We start from the raw sequence: 19,396 nt of genomic DNA, 5'->3' as shown, positions 1-19,396 counted from the left end.
ATGGCAGCCAATTATCTGCTATCGACACCCCATACTAAATAATGAGATTAATGACCGATTAATCTGCTTTTTGATAGTGTTGGTTGAAGGAGGAATGTTAACCAGGACACTGGGAGAACTCCCTGTTCGTCTTTGAAAGTGCCACAGGATCTCTTGACACCCAGAAGCAGAGGGCTTCAGTTTAACACATCATCTAAGGAGCTATCGCTGTAGAGAGAGACTCGTGGACAAGATGTCGACTGGTGGGGAGACATTTTTCCACCCTCTTTCCTTTTTAAAAAAGAATTGGGATATTGAAAGGATTAACGCTGGAAGTTTGGGACGCCTCGCGTTGATGGAGTTCACCTTCTCCATGTCCGTTCTGCAGCACCCGGTCCCTATCCGGACGAGCTGGCTGAGCACCCGCTTACAGACGATGCCGAGGACAGCGGGCACACGCAGTACCAGCCGTCGATCGAGGGAGGACCAACCCAGAACAGTAGCTTTGAATCGTCGGGGGGCCTGTCCTACCAGGAACAGAGCTCGCGAAGCGGCGAGCTCCAGTATTACATTCAGATGGTAGGTGGACTGTCCAAAAGGAATCCTCTCCCCTATAGCCCAAAGCTAAAAGCGTTGAATCAAGCGATTTCTGAACCGGTACGAAACTTGTACGCTGATGGGTAGGAGACGCTGTCCATGGGGGTATGAGCCTTATTTGTACGGACGTGGTACCATGAGGGACGGTAGGCATTTTTTTCCAGTCCCGCCAGGTAAGCTAGCGTTCAAACCTGGGACCACCTTAGTGGCGTAGTTCCGCACTGGGCATCATATCCGCCCACTGAACCATCAGGGCACTGACTCTTTTACTTTCTTGGTTCCTGTGTTTATTGTTGACCAGCTCATAGGAACAGGAGGAGGCCATTCAGCCCATCGAGCCTGTCCCACCATTCAGCCCATCGAGCCTGTCCCGCCATTCAGCCCATCGAGCCTGTCCCGCCATTCAACTAGATCATGGCTGATCTGTATCTTAACTCCATTTACCTGCCTTGGTTCCATATCCCTTAATCCCCTTACCCAACAAAAATCTATCAATCTCAGTTTTAAAATTTTCAATTGACCCCCAACCTCAACAGTTTTTTGGGGGAGAGAGTTCCAGATTTCCACTCCCCTTTGTGTGAAGAAGTGCTTCCTGACATCACCCCTGAACGGCCTGGCTCTAATTTTAAGGTTATGCCCCCTTGTTCTGGACTCCCCCCACCAGAGGAAATAGTTTTTCTCTATCTACCCTATCAAATCCTTTAATCATCTTCAACACCTCGATTAGATCACCCCTTAATCTTCTATACTCGAGGGAATAAAAACCTGTCCTCATGATTTAGCCCCGGTATCATTCTGGTGAATCTGCGCTGCACCCCCTCCAAGGCCAATGTATCCTTGAGGTGCGGTGCCGAAAACTCACCCATGGAAAGAGCATGTTCAATTCACCAATTAGTTATTCCGTAATTTGTCAATCAAATTCTTAACCAAAGAAAGCCTAGGTGACCTCAGTTTCTCCTAAATGAACTAGATTGCCGATTGGCAGCTGGACTCACTAACCGAACGAGTCTCGGTGTAACTTGCCTTGTCAAGTTTTCCTTTTTGGTTTGGACGGAAGGGAGAATTGTAGATCTGAGAAAAGATGTACGGGAAAAGAAATTGCTGCGGGGATGGAAGCAGTCTCTTGTAACACTGCGCTATTCTCTCTCAAAGCTTTTGGACCGATCGCCTGGCGATCCTGTGGAGACCAACGCAGGTGCAGCGAATCCGCATGAAGCACAGCATGAAGCAGCATCCCAGCAAGGTAAGAGGGGAACCCTTTGTGATTTGGTGTCTCTGGGCCCCCCTCCAAGTTGCCCCTCTTCTCTCCCGAAGGCACAGACTGTTGTGTTAATTGTATCCATGTGATTTATTTCAATTAGTGTTAATTGTATTCGGGTGGTGTGTATCAACTGGGGACTCTCTTGTATCCGTATATGAGAGCTGACCTAGGGTTGTGTTGATCTGCGAATAAAGGCTTGGAAGCAACTGAAGACCAGGCTCTAGTGTTCTATCCCTCACCACCTGGCTATCCAGTTTATTACATGTTGCTGGAGTACGCTGCCACAGGCATCTCACGCAAGTACCCATTCTTTCTGTGTGAACCAGAAAGTAAATGTCTGTAGGCTATTTAACCCTGCGGGGGGCGGGGGCGTTACTGTGGAAACCCTGTTCCTGTTCTCTGGAGCAAAAAATAGGGAGGTTGGTCAAGGGAAATTTTCCTCTGAGAGGAAACTGAGCTGGTGTCTTTGGTGTGCTTGAAATGAATGTTTCGTTATAGAATCATACAGCACAGAAGGAGGCTGTTCGGCCCATCGTGCCTGTGCCAGCTCTTTGAAAGAGCTCTCCAAATAGTTCCACTCCCCCTGCTCTTTCCCCACAGTCCTGCCAATTTTTGCTTTTCAAGTATGCATCCAGTTCCCTTTTGCAAGTTACTAGCGAATCTGTTTCCACCGCCCTTTCAGGCAGTGAATTCCAGATCGTAACAACTCGCTGTGTTTTTATTGAAAAAAAAGTCTCCTGATCTCCCCACTGGTACTTTTGCCAATTACTGTAAATCTGTGACCTTAGGTTACCGACCCCCCTGCCAGTGGAAACAGTTTCTCCTTATTTACTCAATCAAAACCCTTCATGATTTTGAACACCTCTATTGAATCTCCCCCGAACCTTCTCTGCTCTGAGGAGAACAATCCCAGCTTCTCTCTAGTCTCTGCGCTGTTATTTGCAAATCGTGGAGTCAGTCACAGAAATGATCGTGCTCCGCCTCGGACTGCAAGTGGGCTAAAACGAGCCCCCCCCCTCTCAGCGGCTTCCTCGGGTTCTAAAACGTGCTGCGTTTCCCTTTTCAGGAGGATCTCCCGTTTTGAGGGACCGATCCAATCTCGGGGAGAACACCAAGCCCCGGCCGATGGGGCAGTTATCGACCGCGCCGAACGGCAAGCCCCTCAGCAGCGCCGTGCAGAAGGTTAAGATCAATCCGTCGGAAGCTGCCCCCTTGCAGCGGGCATTTGGACCCCAAAGCCCTCAGAAACCAGGTGTGAGTGGGCTGTGTTTGTGCCCCTAGCGAAGGGTGCTGAGCGCCGGGAAGTTTGAAATGAAAGAAAAGAACGTGCATTTGTACAGCGCCTTTCACGACCTCAGGACGTCCCAAAGCGCTTCACAGCCAATGAAGTACTTTTTTTTTTGAAGTCTAGTCACTGTTGTAATGCAGGAAACGTGGCAGCCAATTTGCCCACGGCAAGGTCCCGCAAACAGCTGAAGGCACGGCCGTCAGTGGCGGGGCGAAGGAAATCGGGGATGTGCAAGTGGCCAGAATTGGAGGAGCGCAGAGATCTCGGAGGGTTGTAGGGCGGGAGGAGGGCGAGGCCATGGAGGGATTTGAAGACATGGATGAGAATTTTTTAAAATGGAGGGGTTGCCGGACTGGGAGCCAGTGTAGGTCCTACACTAGGGGCCTTGCTCTTTCATTCGGGTTTCTCCACAAAATAAAAAATTTGCCCTTTTGGACTGGTGTTGGACTCAGTACAAACCTATCGATCCTCATACTTGCCAGGCTTTAGAGGTAACCGTTCACAGCAAGTTGTTTGTTTGGAAACTGGGGTCGAGGCCTTGGAGAAATTTGAAATTTAAAATTTGAGGAGTTGCCAGACCGGGGGGAGCCAGTGTAGGTCAGCGAGCACAGGGGGTGATGGGTGAACGGGATACGGGCAGCAGAGTTTTGCGTGAGGTCAAGTTTACGGAGGGTGGAAGGTATGAGGCCGGCCAGGAGAGCATTGGAATAGTCGATTTAATATACAATCCCCGTTGCATTACGTGTGTCAAGCAGCACTGTGACCCTCTCTGACTTGTTGTATAAGAGGCTGCACTCTCTCCTTTTGCTGCAGGGGTTGCGGGCGGAGTATTATCGCCCAAACAGATTGGAGAACTCTCGAGGTTGTTGAGCACGTACCACAATATCTCAGACCGGCCAGCGCCGGCCATGGAAGAACTCTTCACTTACCTGAGGGATATCCAGCAGAATGGGTTCGTACAAGCCTCTCTCTCTCTCTCTCTGCCGTGCATGCAGCAAATGTGTTGTAAAGCCAGACGCGATTATATTCCCCACGTCGAGTGGTCAATCTGCAGGTTTTAAAACCCAAACGCAGCATCAGTGAATCACTGGTTTAATTTACCTTAAAATCAAATCAGAAAACACTCAGCAGCTCAGGAGACGTCTGTGGAGAGAGAGAAACAGGGTTAACCTTTCAGGTCGACAACCTTTCATCAGAATGTGGCCAGGTCATTTTAAAAAAAAAAAGCAAACCAAGCACTAGACTTCATTTTGAGAGGGATCGAATTTAAAAGCAGACATTATGTTAAACTTGTTTTAAAAAAAAAACTTTGGTTAGACCATGCTTAGAGTACTGTACTCAGTTCTAGTCTCCATATTACAAAAAGGATGTGGAGGCACAGGAGAAGGTGCAAAAAAGATTTACAAGGAAAATACCAGAACTGAGAGGTTGTACCGATTGGGAAAGGCTGAGCAGGCTGGGGCTCTTTTCTCTCGAAAAGAGAAGGCTGAGGGGTGACCTGATAGAGGTCTTTAAGATCATGAAGGGGTTTGATAGGGTAGACGTAGAGAAGATGTTTCCACTTGTGGGGGAGTCCAGAACTGGGGGCTGTAAATATAAGATAGTCACTAATGAATCCAATCAGAGATTCAGGAGAAACTTCTTTACCCAGAGGGTGGTGAGAATGTGGAACTCGCTCCCACAAGGAGTGGTTGAGGCGAATAGCGGAGATACATTCAAGGAAAAGCTAGATAAGTACATGAGGGAGACAGGAATAGAAGGATATGCTGATAGAGTTAAATGAAGTAGGGAAGGAGGAGACTCATGTGGAGCATAAACCCCAGCATAGACCAGTTAGGCTGAATGTGCTGTACATTCTATGTAAGTGTGAGATCTCCACTGAGGTAGAATTTAGTCAAATAACATTTTTAATATTTTTACATACACTCTGAACAATAAATATTATCCACTAGACTTTCCTTTTCTTGAAAGGAGCTTTTTAACGATTACTGCCAATGTTACAATGCACAAGAGACGCTAGCTTTTTAATCCTGTTGTGCCCACATGCACACCACCCACACGGGACCAGGCAGGAGTGAACTCTGCTCGTGTTTACCTGGGGCTCACTGCACCATCTAATCACCACTCGTATTTCACTTCACAGGCCGGAGGGATCGGAGAGTATGGCTGCCTCTGCTCGAAGAAGCCTGGATCAGAAATTAAACCAAATGGCAAAGGATGAGGTGAGCGCCCGAGGCCGTTTCACACCGACCAAGGGACCGGGCAAGGATTAGAGAACGAGCCGTCACATCACGCACTACCACAAGGAGTGGTTGAGGCGAATAGCATAGATTCGTTTCAAGGGGGAAGCTAGTTCAGCACGTGAGGGAGAAAGGAAAGGAAGGATATGCCGATAGGGTGAGAGGAGGCTCGTGTGGAGCATAAACACCGGCACAGACCAGTTGGGCCGAATGGCCTGTGTCTGTGCTGTAATTCTAAGTAATACTGGGCTGAATCACTGTTGAGTTGCTAAATGCGCTGTGCTGCCAGTTCAGTCTGTGTTCGATGCACCTGGAATGTATTGAATATTTAGGCTCCTTTGTCTGCTACTGATGCAATAAGCAAGAAACATCTCCGTGGCAGGCCAGGTGCATCACCCTGAGACAAATCAATGATCTCTACACTTTGTGCGTATTGCTATTTACTGCTTTTGTGTCTTGGCTTGTTCCTTTTGTGTTTTGGAAAAGTCCCGAGGGCTTCTGCAGCTGATGCACGTGTCTCGGGAGAGTGAACGGGCGCGTGTGTGCGCCATCAGCCCGAGAGAGGCTGGCGCGGAGAGCGAGCGGTGGGAGAGACGCTGTGGAGCCGGGCATTGGGACACAGCCTGAGAAATGCTGTGAGTGCCTCCTGCAGTTTATTTTATGGCACGACCAAACCTCACTCGACCCCTATGACCCACAGCTTCACGGTCTCTGTGGCAGGCTCCTGCCCACCATTTACACTTGATGGCATTATGAAGATAGTGGGTATGACTGCACCAGTCCAGGGCTCGAGCTGTGTCACAATGCCATCTATCTGCTCTACTTACTTGTGTTATAATGTTGGGTTTTAGAATATAAAGGTGAATCTACATAAACCCTTAAGCCCACAGGTGGAGGACTGTGCTCAATTTTGGGTCCCACGCTATAGGGAGGATGTTGAGGTAATTGAGAAGGTACAGTGCAGATTCACTGGGATGCTGCCTGGCGTATGAGAGACTCTTGAAATATTGGGGCTGCTTGCAGAGGAAATTGGGGGCGATTTGATAGAGGTGTTTAAAATTATGACGGGACGGGGCAGAGTAGATAGAAATAGATTGTTCTCAGTGGTTGAGGGGTTTCGATCATAAATACAAGATTAAATATGAAAGATTTAGGAGAGAGCAGGAGAAACCTTATTAGACAGAGAATTGTGAGACTGTGGAATATACAATCGGAGGCAGAGACCACGTCAATGTTTAAGAATAGGTTAGATAGGTGGTTGAACGACAGGGGGATAACGGGAACAGGACCTACCCGTGGGATTAGGAAACTGCTCGTGTGAACGGCCTGTTTCCATGTTGGAATTTCTCTAATTCTATTCAGGCTGGCCCTATGTATAGGTAACATCCCTTCCTCAGGGAAAAAATAACTCCTGTAGATGCCAACTGGCACCAAAGTTTTTTTTTACATTTTAAAAGAAATGTAACCTACCTTTTGAGTAAATGGTGTGCTTAAAAAAAAACAAGAGTCCTGTGCTCGCCAGCATGAATGGTGTCCACGCTGTGCAATGGAACCTGTTCCTGTGTTTTGCACTCCCAGTGTCACAAGGATTAGATGCCGAGTAGGACTCCCTGTGCTCTGCCTCAACGATGTACCGTAACAGGGGGGCAGGAAGAGACCAGCTGGTCCATCAAACCTGCCCCACACCATGATGGCCGGAGCCCCCACCCAACCCCGCGGCCGTGTAATCTCCCGGGAGAGGCAATAAAACCCAGGGCCAACAAGGGGAAAAATACTCTGGAAAATTCCTCTCCCACCCCCTCAGGCAATCGAAACCCATCCAGGAGATCATCTATAAAGACACTTGCCTCCTGTATTAAAAACGCTGTTTGGTGCTGCGGATTTGCACCCACTAGGCTGAGGCTGAGACCCAAACCCATTTCACCCGAGACTCTCTCGGCCACTAGAGGGAACTTTCACCCCAGAGTTCTGGGCTGGATTCATACCTAGCTCCCAGAGGTGAGTAAATACTATCTTCAGCACCTTGGTGACCCAGTCCCTGGCTACACTGTTCTGTTTTTTTTTTATGCTGCAACAATGCAACGCTTATCCAGCGCTTCCGGAAAGTTCATAGAATGGTACAGCACAGAAGGAGGCCGTTCGGCCCATCGTGCCTGTGCCGACTCTTTGAAAGAGCTCTCCAATTAGTCCCACTCCCCCCTGCACTCTCCCCATAGCCCTGCAAATTTCTCCTTTTCAAGTATTTATCCGATTCCCTTTTGAAAGTTACTATTGAATCTGCTTCCACCGCCCTTTTCAGGCAGTGAATTCCAACTCAATGCATAAAAAAAATTCTCCTCATCTCCCTTCTGGTTCTTTTGCCAATTTATCTTAAATCTGTGTCCTCTGGTCACTGACCCTTCTGCCAGTGGAAGCAGTTTCTCCTTATTTACTCCATCAAAACCCTTCATGATTTTGAACACCTCTATCAAATCTTCCCTTACCCTTCTCTGCTCTAAGGAGAAATAAGGTGATACCTGTTTGATAATCCCTACCCACCTTTTCGTTTTTAGGGCTTGTCAGCGCAGCCATCTGCCCAGCGACGGTTGTCGGCCAGCAAGACGGGGGCTGAGAAGAGCTCTAATTCTGGCAAACCAGGCAAGAAACACGCACTGGCCTCGCAGCCAGGCAGCAAAGGAGCCAAGTCAGCGATCTGGAGATGAGCAGAAGCAAAACTAGTCACCAACCCCGGGGAATAATTGGAAGAGCAGCACCAATCCCATTGTCCTGGTGCGGTCGGGGGCAGCCCATTGGTGCAAGCTGGGACCCGGGGGTTTCGGCCGGACATCGGAGTTTGTGGCTGAGTTTCTCCGTTGCAGTCAATTGTCAATGGATTTGAAGGGTGGAGCGATGGTTTTCGACGCTGGCCTGTCACATCTGGCACCTCTGTTCAAACCCAGTCCGGAGCGGTAGGACAATGATGTCCCTCTGTGCCATATAAAATGATACGGGGGCATTCACAGCACAAACCCGCCTACCGCTCGGTACTGGGTTGTTAATGGAAGGTCATGAGGGTGGGAAAAGAAAAAGTTTATATGCTGGGGCACGTTGTAGGGGCCGAATAGAGGGATCTTTACCCTGCATCTAACCAGCGCTGCACCTAACCCAGGAATGTTTGATCTTGACACTAGTTGCCCCAAATTGAAAAGGTGGTAAATCTGCCTTGCATATCAGATTTGAATTTCAAGTATCTAAACCGCAAGTGGGTGAGACATTTGGCTCATCAAAGGTCACTCACCCTAGTAATCAACTCTCCCATCAAAGCTCATCCCATTCTCGTAATCTCCTTTTGCGTTGCCCGTGGACAAAATTCTCTTTCTTCCTGTATCTGTTTCTCTCCCACTGATTCATTCTTTCTCCCTTTCTGTGTCTGTCGCTCTCTTCTTACTAGCGCTCTCTTTCTGTATCCTCTCTCACTCTCCCCTCTCTTGCTCTTTTTCTTTCTAGCTCTTTTTTTCTGTATCATCTCTCTCTCCCCATTCCCCTCTTGCTCTCCCCTCTTGCTTTCTTTCTAGTTCTTTTTTCTGTATTTTTTTTCTCTCTCTCGCTCTCTCTTTTTCCTCCCCCTTTTATCTTTGCTGTGCTGGGAGATCTGTATGTGTGTTCTGGAGGGGGTGGGGGCTGAGTGAGTCAGGATGGCCTAAATACCCTCCCACATCCATATTTGTGAGCAGAAAGCAAAATATTCCCAAAACCGTTTTCCACATCCATGTTCATTGCATTGACTCTTCCTAATACGATATATCTGTTAATTCCTGTGAAAATGACTTCTCATTTAGAAACATACTTAACAAGGTTACAGTCCTGGCTCTCTATTTAAAAGTAAAATGCATTACAGCAAACAGAAATAATTCCCATATCAGCAGCAGTTTTAATTTATTTTTGTAAGGATTAAAGTTATTTTCTTCTGTGATCCATTGTGTTTTTACGAGCAGCATGAGATATCTTATCAGGAGCGCTCGATATTTACCGATCTCTCTGTATTACACAGTCACAGTCCTCAGATGGGCAAGTGCCCTGAAATGTTCTCCTCCGAATACTACAGTTGGGGCTTTACCCCGTTGTCGGTCCGTTTTCCTGTTCCTGCTCCCCGGGGTGCAGGGTCACAGTAACTGTGACCCCTGCCGTCGAATCACATGAATTGAAGGTCAGTGATGGCTTTTTGCTTCCATTCGTCTCCCGGTCGAACAGCACACTGTCTTGCGTTCCAGTGGCACCCCACACGAGAGCTGGGTGCAGTGCTTTCTTCCAGCACACTTTATAAAAAGAGTAGATGACTTTTGTACAGTTAAATTAACTTAACAAAGGGTAGCAGTGCTTCCTCTTGCGTTACGTGTAAAATTCGGGCTCATCCATTGTGAAGCTTATCATGTGAGAGGAGGAGAGTGTTGGATTATTTTTTAACATTATCACTTTTACATTTGTGCTGTACCGCTGGCTTGTACCATATATATATATTAGTGTAAATACCTACATAACGTTCTATTTACCCATCTTGTTTTATACACCATTTATTTATATTCCAGATTTGATGGTAAATTTGGGTTGAAACTCAGTGTAAGTTGGCTCGTTCTCCCGTTTCATGGGAATCCCAGCGGCCGCCCGACAGTTTGTGAACATTTCCGCATCCTCTATAATTACCGACGGGTTTTATTTAAAGGCCCAACATCATGATAAAATGCATTCACAAACGCACACACAACTTACGAAAGAGTCGTGGACCACCGATCGAGCTGGGCCCTGCCTGGTATTCCGACTCGCCCAGCCTGTTTATCCAGCTGGGTCTTTTTGAACTCCCCAAAAACGTTGCTCGCTTACAGGGAAGTAAATAGTGTTGACGTGCATCCCTTGCACATCACCGTGACCAAAATGACGCAAACCTCCACCTTTTTTTCCCCTTGCCACGAGAAAACAATGGCCGGTTACTTCACGATAACATTGGCCCTCTAAAGAAACCACATGTATTAAATTATGTCATTCAGCACATGTCCACAACACTTGGATTTTGATTTTGTTTCTGGCCTCCATATAAATTCTGCAAAATTTCGGGGGGGGGAGGATTTTAAAACTTGCCTGTGGTAGGTGGGTATTTAGAGTGAACTATACCACATTGCACTTAAACCCAGGTTGGACAGTGCGAATATACACAGGGGAAAGAACGCATTAAACATCTCCAGTCCTTTGGTACTTTTCCACCTGCAGCTGCCCTCCATTTTATAACTTGTACTATCTCCGCGCCCCCCTCACCCTCCTGTAATTTAAGACTCCCAATTACGTAGCCCCCCTTCGCCCCTACCTCAGCAGTTGAGGCAGCCAGCCTGAGTTGGGCTTGAATGATCCAATCGGGCATGCAAAAAAGTAGCTCAAAGTTGACCCCTGCTTCTTAGTTTTTAAAAAAAAATATTTTCAAAGGAGCATTTATTTCGATCCTCTCTCCTCCTGACACTGCTTGGCTAAGATTAACTATTAAGATTAGCCTACAGTGAGAGACAGCCCACGCGCTCTCCCGTGCTCTGATATGCCAGCACACCTTATGCTACCAGCTGAAGCACAGCAGCTAGTTTAACATGAAGGGTTCGTGGCCTCACACAGTGAAGTCTTTGATCGGTTGGCTTTCAAACTTTGCTGCGTGTTGGGGACAGTCCGCAAACACTGATGTAGCTCCAGGCACCCCTGTAAAAGTGTGCAATACTCTTTGGGGGTGGGGGGGTGGTGGGGGAGCCTTGTTCTAAAGCCGTGTTTGATGTTCTCTCTCCTGCATCTTGTGCCTGCTTAAGAAACTCTGCAAGTCAGTGCCCCCACTGTTAAAGAGAAACCTGACTGAGCAGATTGAAATGGCTCACTAAATCGCAACTTAATTGGTAACCTGATGCTCCCCTCCTGATGATTTTTTTTTTAAAGCGATGAGCGAGCAGTCACAGTTGGAATGCTGCTCCTCCCGGTGACCCACCCCCCCAGCATTGAGGAGGCTGTGAACAGATTACGGTGTAACCAACCTGTGACCTCCATTTGAAAATCACCAATTTAATTCAACCCTGATTGTTTGGGAAAGGGCTCCAATAGAACGCACCTGAAATGTATTAAATATCTTTTAGTGAACCGATCCGAGGTCTTTTCTATGCAGTGTTCCCTACAGATACCTCCAGGGTGGCAAATCCTCTTCGATGACCTGCACTATTTAATACTGTGCATAAGCACCTAATATATTCTGTACACAGGCTTTGTGTGACAGCATAACAAATCTCTTCCTTATCCCAGTTGATTCTTCTATCTCATGTTTGCTGTGTACTGTATCTTTGTCCAACTGATTACTTAGCTGTTTATATTTGTGTGTGTGTGTATGTTTTTTTTACAAACTCAAATACCTTATTTTAATATGGATTTTATATAATAAACTTTATGGAACTTTTTAATAAAATCTTAACGTGTGAATTTGTTACAAATTCTCAAAGGGTTTAATTTTTTTTTCGCCTGGTGTAAATATCTGTTTTGCGATATCGCACTCTGTGGGGGGGGGCTCTAAGAGGTTAGCGATTCCACGATTTCAAAGCTGGGTTTAAAAGCCTGTAGATCGCTCGAGATTTACGAGTAGGAGGATAGTGTGTTGAACGTGTTGGGCTCGATGGTAATTGGCTCACAACAGGAAAAAAACCCCAGGGTGAATCTTACCACAGTGCTGCTTTGAAATGAGAATGGGTCACACAAGGAATGTTGGGTCAGAAGATTTGGGATTTGAGTCCCACACCAAGACTAGAATCCATGGTCTATGCTGACACTCCATTTTTAAAAAAAACTTTGCTCTCTGGAAGGGCCACCATTCATTGCCTGCCCTAGTTGCCCTGAGAAGGCGATGGTGGGCCTTCCTGAACCACTGCAGTCCTTGTGTTGATGAAAAAGAAAGGCAGGCACTTATTTTGCGCCTTTCACAACCTCAGGCCATCCCGAAGCACTTTACAGTCAATTAATACTTTTTGAAATGTAGTCACTGTTGCAATGTAGGAAATGCCAATTTGCGCACAGCAAGATCCCACAAACCGCAATGTGACAATGACCCCGATAATCTGTTTTTAATGATGTTGGTTGAGGGATAAATATTGGCCCAGGACACCGGGGAGAATTCCCCTGCTCTTTTTTTCAAAATAGTGGCCATGGGATCTTTTACGTCCGCCTGAGAGGGCAGACGGGGCCTCGGTTTAACGTCTCATCCGAAAGACGGCACCTCCGACAGTGCATCACTCCCTCAGTACTGCACTGGGAGTGTCAGCCTGTGTGCTCAAGTCTCTGGAGTGGGACTTGAACCCATGACCTTCTGACTGAGGCGGGAGAGCTACTAACCGAGCCACGGCTGAGACTTTGACCCGCAAGGCAGGGACTAAGAGTCGAATAATACAACGCATGATGCTGAGGCTCCCTAATAGCTCCATGTGTCCAGCTTAGACATGTTGCGTGGTTGGTTGATTTGGGCACTGCTGCATCCTTGGGAGAAGGGACATGAGCAGGCAGTGAGGAAACAGGTCTTTTTAATAGATAACGCAGTTGATGATTCCAAAGTCATTTGCCAGGGTATGAAATGCCACTGCTGCCTATTACCCTGGCTAGCTCAGAGAGGCTGCAGCGGGTTTACCCAGAGAGTGGTTAGAATGTGGAACTCGCTCCCACATGGAGTACTTGAGGCAAATAGCATAGATGCATTTAAGGGGAAACTAGATAAGTACATGAAGGAGAAAGGAATAGAAGGATATGCTGATAGGGTGAGATGAAGTAGGGAGGGAGGAGGCTCGTGTGGAGCATAAACACCAGCATAGACCAGTTGGGCTGAATGGCCTGTTTCTGTGCTGTAAATTCTAAGTAATTCTATGGATGCCTTTGACTTATCTATCAAATAGAGAAAAAGTCAGAAACTAAGAGATTAATTCCCTAACCCTGCGGTATTTTTATCCCGTATTGAGTTAGGGAATTAATATCCGGAAGTCCATTCAATAATGAAACGGATTTTGACATCCTTTTTTTTTCAGAGCAGCCTCTTGACGATGGAGCTCTTCCCTGATGTCAAGAGACTGGGACCCAGGGACCCTGCCCAACTCAATGTTGGGTCTCTTCTTGGCGAGACCTACCCCAGGTTTGTAGTCCTGCCCTTCTCGAAATGAGCACATCTTGAATTCTAAAGGTGGTTGTTCGTTATGTAGAGTAGCCTTTAGGCGTGGCACTGAACAGAGACCCAGAACGGCCAGGTACTGCTCGCTCCTATTTACTAAGTGAATCAGGCTCGGTGTCTTGTGATTCATGGGATTTTTTTTTTGAAAAATTCATTCTGGGGATGTGGGCGTCGCTGGCAAGGCCAGCATTTATTGCCCATCCCTAGTTGCCCCTTGAGAAGGTGGTGGTGAGCCGCCTTCTTGAACCACTGCAGTCCGTGTGGTGAAGGTTCTCCCACAGTGCTGTTAGGTGGGGAGTTCAAGGATTTTGACACGGCGACAATGAAGGAACGGCCGATATATTTCCACGGTGAGAGACTCGGAGAGGCAGGAAAGAAATGAAAGGCATTCATATAGTGCCTTTCACGACCTCAGGACATTCCAAAGTGTTTTATAGCTACTGAAGTACTTTTGAAGTGTAGTCACTAGGAATACTCTCCACTTGCCTGGATGAGTGCAGCTCCAACAACACTCAAGAAGCTCGACACCATCCAAGATAAAGCAGCCCGCTTGATTGGCACCCCATCTACCACCCTAAACATTCACTCCCTTCACCACCGGCACACAGTGGCTGCAGTGTGCACCATCCACAGGATGCACTGCAGCAACTCGCCAAGGCTTCTTCGACAGCACCTCCCAAATCCGCGACCTCTACCACCTAGAAGGACAAGGGCAGCAGGCGCATGGGAACAACACCACCTGCACGTTCCCCTCCAAGTCACACACCATCCCGACTTGGAAATATATCGGCCGTTCCTTCATTGTCGCTGGGTCAAAATCCTGGAACTCCCTTCCTAACAGCACTGTGGGAGAAACGTCACCACACGGACTGCAGCGGTTCAAGAAGGCGGCTCACCACCACCTTCTCGAGGGCAATTAGGGATGGGCAATAAATGCCGGCCTTGCCAGCGACGCCCACATCCCGTGAACGAATATAAAAAAAAATGTATGAAACGCGTCAACCAATTTACGCGCAGCGAGCTCGCCCACAAACAGCAATGTGATAATGACCAGGTAATCTGTTTTTAGTGATGTTGGTTGAGGAATAAATATTGGTGGTACTCCTACTGATGCTACTGTTCAATATAAAGGACCCGACCTCCTCAGCCTTGATATTGGAGAGCCACGTTATTGAGGACCCACGGGGTATCCACTTATAACTCAACCATGGAGCCGGATTCCCTTCCTTGGTCAGCTGCACCTCCCAAATCCAGGCTGACGCTCCCAGGGAGTGCTGCACTGTCGGAGGTGCCATCTTTTAGATGAGATGTCGTCTGCCCTCTCAGGTGGATGTAAAAGATCCCACAGCCACTATTTCCAAGAAAAGCAGGTGAGCTCTTCCCGGTGTCCTGGCCAATATTTATCCCTCAATTAACATCACTTTAAAAAAAAAACAGATTATCTGGTCATTATCACATTGCTGTTTGTGGGATCTTGCTGTGGGCAAATTGGCTGCTGCGTTTCCTACATTACAACAGTGACTACACTTCAAAAGTACTTAATTGGCTGTAAAGCGCTTTGGGACGTCCTGAGGTCATGGAAGGCACGATATAAATGTAAGTTCGTTCTTTAAAATAAATGGGTCAACTTCTGTGTTAACATTGGATAAGTTAATCTTGCCTCTAGCTAAATTAACTAAAAGATATGATACTGAAAGGGTAAACTCCATAGTCAAGGGATGATGTTAGGCTGACATTTGTAGTTAATGCCTCCCGCACCATTCCTGCCCTGATGCACTCAGAATATCTCCTGTAATCGGCTTAAATTCAAAACAGTGGTAGAAAGCAGGGATTAAGTAAAGGCAGGAGCTCCAAAGCAGTGGTGATCTGCTCCTGGCCCATCTAAACCTCTCTCTCTCTCTCTCTCTCTCTCCTATTCTATTCTTCCCCCGCTCCTTGCATCTGGCCCTCAGCCCCACAAGGCAAAGAGCTGAAACAGACCAGCATCTGGACCTCTTCTCCCAACCCTCCCCTCAGGTGCAAACTTCCTCTTGCCAAAGCTGCTGGAATCCCTTCTCATTCACCGAAGGAACTCTCTCTACCCATTTTTTTTTTGTGCCTGATCTGATCGGGAATTTCTGCTGCGCTCACTGAATTGGACAGGTGAGTTCCTTTGCAGTTACATAGATCTCAGTGAGTTTGCTTGGGGGGGAAAAAGAATAATAATTTGATTTGTGAAAGTGAGGTGGACAAAATAAGCAATGTAATTTTGGCAACAACAAAATGCAGTGAAATGTCGATTTGTTCCTACGTTCTGTGTGGACGATGGATACCATGTGGTCGCTCAGTGAGTTAAAAAAATTTTTTGCTCATGGCAAAACCTTTAAAATTAACCATTGAAGTTGTTTTTGGAAACTCTATTAACTTCACCCAGGGCTCGTTCGCAAGGAGGCATACATTGGAATTGCTGTCAGGGTGATGGGTAATTTCACCACCCATGGGACCCATGATCAACATTTGTGAAACAGATCCAGAACAATCCAAATGTTATGTTTGTAAACTGAGTCTAGAACAATCCAACTTTTATGATTGTAAAATGAATCTAGAACATTCCCAATTCTATGTCTGTCACCTGAGTCTAGAACAATCCAAATGTTATATTTGTAAACTGAGTCCAGAACAACCCACATTTTATGTTTGTGAAATTAATCTAGAACATTCCCAATTCTATGTCTGTCATCTGAGTCTAGAACAATCCAAATGTTATATTTGTAAACTGAGTCCAGAACAACCCACATTCTATGTTTGTGAAATTAATCTAGAACATTCCCAATTCTATGTCTGTCATCTGAGTCTAGAACAATCCAAATGTTATATTTATAAACTATGTCTAGAACAACCCAAATGTTATGTTTGAGAGACGAATCTAGAACGATCCTGATTTTGTTTGTGAAATGAGTCCAGAACAGTCCAAATTTTTGTTTGTGAGATTAATCTAGAACAATCCACATTTTAGATTTATAAAATGATTCTGAAACAATCCAAATTATATATTTGTAAAATGAACCTAGAACAATCCAAATCTTATGGTTGTGAGACTGACCTCCAATTCTCCATTTTTGACATTTGTGAAACCGATCTAGAACAATTTAAATTTTGTGTCTGTAAATCTTATCTGGCTTAATCTAAAATAGATGTTTGTGTTCCAGATTTGACGTTGATCTAGAAATGAACACGTTTTGTGCATGAAATCAACCCAAATCAATAGAACAAAAATGAAGCAGATTGAGATGCTTTGATATAAGACACTATATGACTATAAGATACCAGATGCTGAAAGGATGTTTCCCTTGTGGGAGAGACTAGAACTAGGGGACACGGTTTAAAAATAAGGGGTCTTCCATTTAAGACGGAGATGAGGAGAAATTTTTTCTCTGAGGGTTGTGAGTCTGTGGAACTCCCTTCTCCAGAGAGCGATGGAGGCAGGGTCAGTGAATATTTTTAAGGCTGAGTTCGATAGATTCCTGATTAACAAGGGAGGCAAAGGTTATAGTAGGTAGACGGGAAAGTAGGGTTGAGGTCACAATCAGATCAGCCATGATCTTATCAAATGGCAGAGCAGGCTCGAGGGGCCGAATGGCCTACTCCCGCACTTAATAATAATACTTACATTCGTATCAATATACAAATTAACATTTAAAAAATATAATATAACAATACGGTTAGTATTAGGGTATCACAATCTCAGTTTGTGCACCACTCTATCTGCACAGGAAATAACCACTTGGGAGTGTCTGCCAGTAGGGGGAAATCACCATCTAGTAGTGTCTGACAATAAGGGGAAATCACCGTCTGGGAGCGTCTGACAATAAGGGGAAATCACCGTCTGGGAGCGTCTGACAATAAGGGGAAATCACCGTCTGGGAGCGTCTGACAATAAGGGGAAATCACCGTCTGGGAGCGTCTGACAATAAGGGGAAATCACCGTCTGGGAGCGTCTGACAATGAGGGGAAATCACCGTCTGGGAGCGTCTGACAATGAGGGGAAATCACCGTCTGGGAGCGTCTGACAATAAGGGGAAATCACCGTCTGGGAGCGTCTGACAATAAGGGGAAATCACCGTCTGGGAGCGTCTGACAATAAGGGGAAATCACCGTCTGGGAGCGTCTGACAATAAGGGGAAATCACCGTCTGGGAGCGTCTGACAATAAGGGGAAATCACCGTCTGGGAGCGTCTGACAATAAGGGGAAATCACCGTCTGGGAGCGTCTGACAATAAGGGGAAATCACCGTCTGGGAGCGTCTGACAATAAGGGGAAATCACCGTCTGGGAGCGTCTGACAATAAGGGGAAATCACCGTCTGGGAGCGTCTGACAATAAGGGGAAATCACCGTCAGGGAGCGTCTGACAATAAGGGGAAATCACCGTCTGGGAGCGTCTGACAATAAGGGGAAATCACCGTCTGGGAGCGTCTGACAATAAGGGGAAATCACCGTCTGGGAGCGTCTGACAATGAGGGGAAATCACCGTCTGGGAGTGTCTGACAGTGAGGGGAAATCACCGTCTGGGAGCGTCTGACAGTAAGGGGAAATCACCGTCTGGGAGCGTCTGACAGTGAGGGGAAATCACCGTCTGGGAGTGTCTGGGACCAATGGGAATCACTGGTCCGGGGCACCTGCTAGTAAGGGAGTGCTCTGTTTGTTTTTCTTGGCCTCTTTGCCTCTCTCCATTTGTCTGTCTATGTTTAGCAATCTATTTCTTTATCTCAAAAGCAAAATACTGCGGATGCTGGAAATCTGAAATAAAAACAGAAAATGCTGGAGCAGGTCGGGCAGCATCTGTGGAGAGAGAAACAGAGTTAACGTTTCAGGTCTCAGACCTTCCGTCAGTACTGGAATTTCTTTATCTCCTCTCATTTCTGCCTCCTTCAGTCTTTCTTTGTCCCTCTACCTCTCGCTCCAAAGAGCGCAGTTGTTCTGCTAAATCCATTGATCTCGTTAGTGTGTGTTTGGCTCAGTGAAATCAAAGGCCAGGTCCCTGCCATTTCGAATACTAGTATAAAGCTGTGGGAGTCTGAGAGTGGATTTAATGTGAAGGGTTTCAATCAAATTAGGTGTAAGAGGACAAGATCTTCAAACTGTTGTAGAGGGCAGTGCAAACTTGGATATTCCACTTATAATATATGCCAGGGAAGAGAGAAAGATAGAAACGACTTGCATTTATATAGCGTCTCTCACAACCTCAGCAAATCCCAAAGCACTTTACAGCCAATTAAGTACTTTTTGAAGTGTAGTCACTGTTGTAATGTGGGAAACGGGGCAGCCAATTTGCGCACAGCAAGATCCCACAAACAGCTTGAAACAAATGAGCAGATAATCTATTTTTAGTGATGTTGGTTGAGGGATAAATATTGGCCCCAGGACACCGGGGAGAACTCCCCCCTGCTCTTCTTCGAATAGCGGCCGTGGGATCTTTTACGCCTGCCTGAGAGGGGCAGACGGGGCCTCGGTTTAAAGTCTCATCGGAAAGACGGCGCCTCCGACAGTGCAGCACTCCCTCGGTGCTGGCGCTGGGGAGCGTCGGCCTGGATAACGCGCTCAAGTCTCGGGAGACTTGCATCTTTTCCCAAAGCAACAGCCTGTGCTGTGATCTGCAATTTCACACCGTTTTGTCCAACCCAGGTCTTGACACGAGATGCAGGTCCTGTCACGTTGGTTATTTTCCTCCAGCGCTAAGCTATCCTTGCTTAAGTGACCTTTCTTCATGTGTGAGTCTGGACTTTGTTGCCAAAATGTTTGACTGTAGGAAGCATCGGACCCTAGCCTGAGACTGAGCTTGGTCGTATCTTTACCCAAC

At 46.7% G+C, this 19,396-nt stretch overlaps 1 protein-coding gene across 2 annotated transcripts in view; it reads left to right on the top strand.

Annotated features, from left to right (window-relative positions):
- cntrob (centrobin, centrosomal BRCA2 interacting protein) overlaps positions 1-11,753 on the top strand; it is a 35,730-nt gene extending 23,977 nt beyond the window's left edge. For both annotated transcript variants that reach the window (XM_067972184.1, XM_067972185.1), the window contains exons 15-20: positions 368-558; positions 1,729-1,819; positions 2,904-3,089; positions 3,939-4,077; positions 5,269-5,347; positions 7,918-11,753. In XM_067972184.1, coding sequence (XP_067828285.1) covers positions 368-558; positions 1,729-1,819; positions 2,904-3,089; positions 3,939-4,077; positions 5,269-5,347; positions 7,918-8,067 — 836 coding nt within the window. In that variant the 3' untranslated portion in view covers positions 8,068-11,753. The remainder of the gene's footprint in view (positions 1-367; positions 559-1,728; positions 1,820-2,903; positions 3,090-3,938; positions 4,078-5,268; positions 5,348-7,917) is intronic.
- The last annotated feature ends 7,643 nt before the right edge of the window (positions 11,754-19,396 follow it).

This window comes from Heptranchias perlo, chromosome 35 (genome assembly GCF_035084215.1).
Source record: "Heptranchias perlo isolate sHepPer1 chromosome 35, sHepPer1.hap1, whole genome shotgun sequence".
NCBI lineage: Eukaryota > Metazoa > Chordata > Chondrichthyes > Hexanchiformes > Hexanchidae > Heptranchias > Heptranchias perlo.
This window is presented reverse-complemented; position numbering and strand designations above follow the sequence as displayed.